The sequence below is a fragment of the Protobothrops mucrosquamatus genome, unplaced genomic scaffold (assembly GCF_001527695.2).
Source record: "Protobothrops mucrosquamatus isolate PMUCROS unplaced genomic scaffold, P.Mucros_1.0 scaffold2706, whole genome shotgun sequence".
NCBI classification, from domain to species: Eukaryota; Metazoa; Chordata; class Lepidosauria; order Squamata; family Viperidae; genus Protobothrops; species Protobothrops mucrosquamatus.
In genome coordinates, this window is record NW_015388751.1 from 88,168 (window position 1) to 95,148 (window position 6,981).

General features: G+C 46.4%; 1 protein-coding gene across 1 annotated transcript in view; it reads right to left on the reverse strand.

Moving 5' to 3' along the window:
• Positions 1-6,981, reverse strand: part of LOC107296245 (protein tweety homolog 1-like) — a 144,617-nt gene that overhangs the window by 41,220 nt on the left and 96,416 nt on the right. Inside the window, 1 exon segment of the mRNA XM_015825592.1 lies at positions 4,239-4,350. Coding sequence (XP_015681078.1) covers positions 4,239-4,350 — 112 coding nt within the window.

The following is a 6,981-nucleotide window of genomic DNA, read 5'->3' on the forward strand; positions in this document are numbered from 1 at the left end:
TTTTGCTGGATATTCTGTTGCAAGCACTCTGGCAAGTTATCTTGGATTTATCTCTGTTTGCTGTGCATTATCAGTAAAGGCTTGGCAGGCAGCTACGAAGTTGCTGCCAAGAAATTCATTTGTCTTTGGCTGTGCCGAGCAGTTTTTCAGGCCTCGGCTGACTGGTTGGGGGGTGTGGGTCGGACGGGGGACAGAACACAAGTCGAAGAGCGAGCTTCAAGCCTTCCTTGGGCTTCTAAACTTCTATCACTCCTTCCTACCTCACAAGGCTGCAATGGCAGAGCCGTTACACCGGCTCTTGGACAAACAGGCTCCATGGAAGTGGACACAAGTCCACGAAAGGAGTTTTGCAGAGGTCAAGACATTGTTGTCTTCAAATGCTGTTCTCGCTCATTTCAATGAGCAGCTGCCAGTGTGTATAGCCTGTGATGCATCCCCTTATGGGATCGGGGCTGTCTTAAGTCACCTGAAGGCTGATGGGACACAAGTCCCTGTAGCCTACTATTCTAGGACTCTGTCATCTGCTGAGCATAATTACGCAAAGATAGACAGAGAAGCCTTGGCCATAGTGGCTGGCATAAAAAAGTTCCATGACTTTTTGTATGGTCGCCACTTCACGGTCTTTACAGACCATAAGCCACTGCTGGGGTTGTTTACAACAAACAAGCAAACCCCACACATAATTTCTCCTAGAATGTTGAGGTGGTCAATTTTCCTGTCTGCATATGACTACTCACTGGTTCTCAAACCAGGCAAAGAAATGGGCCATGCATATGGCCTTAGCAGGTTGCCTCTACAACTTGTAGAATCAGATCCTGCTCCAGCTAACCACATATTAGCTATCCAGGATTTGCCTGAGTCTCCCGTCAATGCAAGGGATGTGGCTGCAGAGACAGCCAATGATCACACGCTAACATGGGTGCTGTCAGGATGGCCTGATACGTGTCCTGGCACTAATGTTCAGAGATTATGGAAAAGGAAGCATGAGCTATCCACCTTTAAGGGTTGTGTCCTATGGGGTAGCAGGGTAGTGATCTCAACCTCATTGAGGACTAGAGTCTTGCAGTCTCTGCATGAGGGACATCCGGGAATAGTCTGGATGAAGGCGCTTGCGCGCAGCTATCTCTGGTAGCCGGGGCTTGATAAGGAGATTGAGACCCAGGTCCAGGGTTGCCAGGTTTGCCAACAGTCCAGGCCTGAAATGCCACAGGCATTTGGGAGGAACACAGGTGGGAGGAAATACATGCTCCTTGGTCGAGGGTTCATATAGACTACGCTGGCCCCTTTCAGGGGCAATTCTTCCTCATTGTTGTGGACAGTCACTCTAAACAGCTAGAGGTCGTTCCAGTGTCCACTGCGACGACTGCCAGGACCATCCAGGTGTTGAGGGGCATCTTCGCCTCCCATGGACTCCCAGATTTTCTTGTCTCTGACAACGGACCTCAATTCACTTCTTCTGAGTTTCAGGCTTTCCTACAGGCCAACATGATCCATCATGCTACTTCGGCACCATTCCATCCAGCTTCCAACGGCCAAGCTGAGCGCATGGTGCGCACAACCAAAGATGCCTTGAAGAGGTTCACTCATGGGAGCTGGCATCACAGGTTAGCTGACTTTCTTCTTTGCCAACGCACCACACCTTGCACAGCTACTGGGAAAAGCCCAGCTGAACTCCGTTGGGGTCGCCGTCTCATTACCAAACTGGACAGATTGCACCCAGACCGGGTGGCTTCACAGGTGTCACAGCCGTGGGCACCTAGGAGACTACAGGTGGGCGATCCGGTTTGGGCAAGGAACTATGGACCTGGACATCTCTGGGTGACAGCAGTGGTCTGCAAAGTCACTGGGCCGCTGTCATACAAAGTGGCCCTGGACGATTGTTGTGTGTTGCGTCAGCACATTGACCAGCTGCGCTGGAGGCTACCCAGTCACACTTCCGCTCCTGACTCTGCTTTCGGTGGGGAGGAGGACCACGATCATGATCGTGGATCTCAGTCTTCCTGTGAAAGCGGGGGTTTGCACTCTGCACATAGGGGTTTTGCCAACGAGGCGGCTCCTGACTCTGGCACTGGGTCCATGGGAAATTGCACACAACCGGTTGTTCAGGCCACTCCATCTGCTGGTCTTGGGCCTACGGGACATTGCTCCCAAGAGGGGTCTGTCGTGGACCTGGGGAATTCCACCCCACCAAGGAACTCTGGTCTGGGTTTACAGGACTCGGCCAGTCAGCATGATGTGGGTTCGCCTGTACCTAGTGGGCATCAAAGTCCCGGTCTGTCGAGCCTGGCAGGTGAGTTTGTAGACCGGGCACTTATAACCGCTCCAAGAAAATCAGAGCGGGCCAGAGGCCCACCAAACTATTTTCAGGATTATGTGAAGTTCCTGTTAGTAGGTGGGTAGGGTTAAGTGTCCTTAGAAATAAGAACACGCTTAAAAGAATGAACATGTGTTAGATTTGTAGTATTGTAAAATAGTAAGTTCTATGTGTTTGAAATAAGAGGGGAGGGGTGTTATGTTTTGGGCTGTGATTGACACAGCAGGTGCAGGAAGTTGCAGAGAGTCCCAGGCAGACCACGAGGCTGCCCGGCCCAGACAGGCTGTCTCCAGCCTATTGCGCATGCGCAAGGCCGGAAAGATACGTTGCATTGATTGGTTGATGCTGCTCCCTGCAAGGGGGTATAAAAGGGATCCGTGCCATTTTGTGTTGTTCTGTTGAAGATTGAATAAAGAAGCAACTGTTGTTACTCCTGTCTCGTCTCAATGCCTTACCAACGCTCAGAACAGAACAAAACCCTAATCAAATACAATCTTAAATTGACTATCCACTAATCTGTGCATCGCTGATGAGTCACAGGTTATGCAACTACTTTTGGATTTTGAGTCCATAGAAGAGAATATTTGTAGCTCAGAACTGAACTGTTGGGTCTTTGATGTTAGAACACTCCCACCAACACTGACAGGAGAAGCCACCGGTTTATAAAATGAGACCCAGCCCCACTCCCTACTAGTACTGCTGATGTTGCCTAGTTTGGTAATGAAACATCTACAAGAAAACAACCAAGCTTAGAGAGCACAGAGAACCTTATTTGACAAATGGAGGTGTATATACGTGTCCCAGGATAATGTTGCAGGATCCAATCTGGGTTGGCCACCGGGGCCAGAGGCTTAGTCTTCCAAGCTTTTGGACTCATGCTGGAGCCCATCTTCATGGAACTTCTCTCTAGGGGAATGTTCTAGAGAGAGGTTCCCTGAGAATGGGCTCCAGCAGGAGTCCAAAAGCTTGGAAGACTAAACCTTTGGTCCGGTAATCAACCCAGATTGGATCCTGCGATCTTATTTGAAACCATACTAGTCCTATGATACAGGCACGTTAGGCTTCTGGGAACATCTGCAAGGCTTCACTTATCAGTAGGACATGTCTTCAGTAGGATGTACAGGTAGAACATGCCTTCGGTCTTGTCCATAGAAGAGGACTATGCCGTACGGTGTACCTTATATCATACTGCTTTTGTGGGGTTGTTGGTGCTTTCTGAACTTGGTTGTTTTCTTGCAGATATTTCAATGCCAAACTAGGTAATGTGATCAGTGCTAGAAGGGAGTGGGGTTTGCTCTCTTTTTACTGGTGGTTCCTTGATTAGGCTGTGATTTGCTATTAGCTTGTTTTCGGAGTTGGTAGTTCCTTGATTGGAGTATTGTTTAAGTCTTGATTGTTGGTCTATTGCTAATCTTGATGTTAATCTCTGCTCATCTAGTATTGAGCCATTAATACAAAAAAAGAGAGCAATTCCCCACTCCCTTTTAGCACTGATGATGTTACCTGGTTTGGTAATGAATTATTTGCAAGAAAACAACCAAGCTCAAAGAAGACCCCCACAGTTCAATCTTGAGCTACAAATATTGTCTTCTATCAGTATGCTGCTTTTGCTCTATTCACCCGCACACCAATACTTGTAAAATAATAAATAACCTTTTAGTAGCCATAAGACATCACGTTAGCTGCCCTTGGAACATACATTCAGAGCCTATCAGATTCACACTCATTATGTATCCCCGAAAGAAACCTGAGACGGGAATCACTAATCTCATCCAGGGTTGTTGACAACTAATTTCAACCTTTGATTCATTTCTAGGATGTGAATATAAATGTCTTTCCAAGTTTCATCTGGGGACAAGGGGTTACATAAATATTCAGAGGTGTTTCCTTGATCTCTTGCCCCCCTCCCCATTTGTTCACTTACCAGACTGTCAATGGAGCTTAGCGTGTGGTTAGCATTGAGCAACGAATATGTGACCTGGTATACTCCATCATTGGTCTCGCTGTTTCCATAGAAACCGATGCTGATCCAAGTGCTGTGACAGGTTGGGATAAGTGGAAAAAAAGAAAGAGAAGTATATGAACATAAGGAATTAGAAACCTTGTAGCCCTGTTCCTTAACGATGGGTGTGTGCTTTTCTAAAAATGTTCCTGGTTTTTTTTTCTGGCATCACTGTCTCTTTATGCTCTGAGATATAATGCCTAGATAAAGTAGACAATATACATGCTATACTACTTCAAGCACTACCATGGGACATACAGGTAGTCCTCAACTTATGACAATTGAGCCCAAAATTTAAGCTATTAAGTGAGAAATTTGTTAAGTGAGTTTTGCCCCATTTTACAACTTTTCTCGCCACATTTGTTAAGTGAATCACTACAGTTGTTAAATTAGTAACACGGTTAAGTGAATCTGGTTTCCCCATTGACTTTGCTTGCCAGAAGGTCGCAAAAGGGGATTCTGGGACACTGCAACTCTCATAAATGTGAGTCAGTTGTCAAGAATCCGAATGTAAATCATGTGACCAAGGGGATGCTACAACGGTCGTAAGTGTGAAAAATGGTCATTTTTTCAGGGCCATTGTAATTTCAAATGGTCACTAAACGAACTGTTGTAAGTTGAGGATTACCTGTATCTGACAGAATCTTCCTCCCTTCTAAAATATTCTTCATATGAAATAAACTACATGGGCAGTGACACTTTGGGGCAAGATGAGGTAATAGCCTCAGGGAAGCTGTTCAGAAGCTGCTTAAAGGTGATAGAGCAATGTTTTTCAAACCTGGCAACTTTAAGATGGGTAGACTTCAACGCCCAGAATTCCCCAGCCAGCTGTGCTATCAGCTTATGCTGGCTGGGGAATTCTGGGAGTTGAAGTCCACCCATTTTAAAGTTGCTGAGGTTGAGAAACACTGTGATATAGGAAAGTGATCTATCAGATGCGATAGAGATTGCTGTCACAACATTATTGAGAAAGAATTCCTTTACAAATATAGCTGTATATTAAATAACAAGAGGTACCATCTTATTCTGCATTTCAGGAAGGAAAATGTCTTGGAGACTTGATAGTTATACCAGGAGAATAATATTCTAGCCTGCCTTCTTACTACCTGATGGGGTTTATTTGTTTCCATAGCATGGAATAATCCCTAGTTGCTCATATGACTCTAAATTGGTACATCAGAAACCTAAGTTGATTAGGTGCATGCCTTCATGTTAATAACGCTTGGCAATTCTGTTTGGCCTCTAAAATCTTAAAATAAGCTGACCTGATTCACTGGTCTCTTATTAAATACACAGACTGGATATAATTATCCACTCTAGTCCAGGGCTTTTCAACCTGTTCACCCATTGTACCACTTTTAGGATATGGCAATATCCAAGTACCACCAGTTGCCTAGCAAGGTGTCAAAAACATGATGACCAAAAAAAAAAAAAAATGAAAAAAGTGACAAAGTACAGGTAGTCCTCAACTTACAACAGTTCGCTTAGTGACTCTTAGAAGTTACAATGGCACTGAAAAAAGTGCCCCCCAAGCCACAGCTGAGCAAGACACCTGCCTGCCCACCTGGCGACGCTCTTCCTCCTGTCCGAGGTTTTCATTGTTGTGAGCATTTCTGTTGAGGATTGGCAGTGGGGGTGGGGTGGGGGGTGTTTGGTTTTTATTCCCCCCCCATCTGATGGGTGGTTGCAGCAGGTTTTGGTCACTTCACATGACCCTGGGACACTGACTGTCATAAATATGAATCAGTTGCCAAGCAACTGAATATAAATCACAAGACCCTGGAGATGCTGCAACATTCCAGCTGATCGGCGCTTCTTCTGGGCTCAGCAGAAGCACAAGGATCAGTGCTGAGCTCCAGCTGATTGGTGCTTCTTCAGGGTTCAGCAGAAGCACCAGGATCAGTGCCGAGCTCCAGCTGGAGCCTGGCGCTGATCCTGACGCTTCCACTGACAGCCACAAAGAAGCGCCGATCAGTTGGAAAGCGGCACTGATCCTGGCACTTCCGCTGAGCCCTGACAGCCCTGCAGCTCCAGCCATCTCTCACTCAGGCTTGTGCGGTGCTGCCACCGGTTCAGCTCATTCCCCTCCCCTGCTACCACTTTTCTAGGATGGTCGCGTACCACCTGCAAGGTGCCAATGTACCACAGGTGGTACCCATACCACTGGTTGAAAAGCCCTGCTCTAGTCCACACTTCTCAAATCTCGCAATTGCAATCCCATACTACTCCTCCCCCACAACATTCTATGATACAAAGTACTTATACGAGCCTATTGCATGACAAAACATCTATAAATGTGTACATTTCACAAAAATGTATATAGGTATACAAAATGTATATATGTATGTATGCATGCACAGACACAAAATCAAATGTGCCCTTACACAATCTGATGGTGCTTTACGAAATGGCAAGAACAATCTTCCTCAGGAGCTTATTTGGATTTAGGAACAGTTTTTTATAAATTACCAGTCGGGCTTCAGGCCGGGACACAGCACGGAAACGGCATTGGTCACGTTGGTCAATGATCTCTGGAGGGCCCGGGACAGGGGTTATTCCTCTGTCCTTGTTCTTTTGGACCTCTCAGCGGCTTTTGATACTGTGGACCACGGTATCATGCTGCGGCGACTCGGTGAGTTAGGAATGGGAGGCACCGTTATGCGGT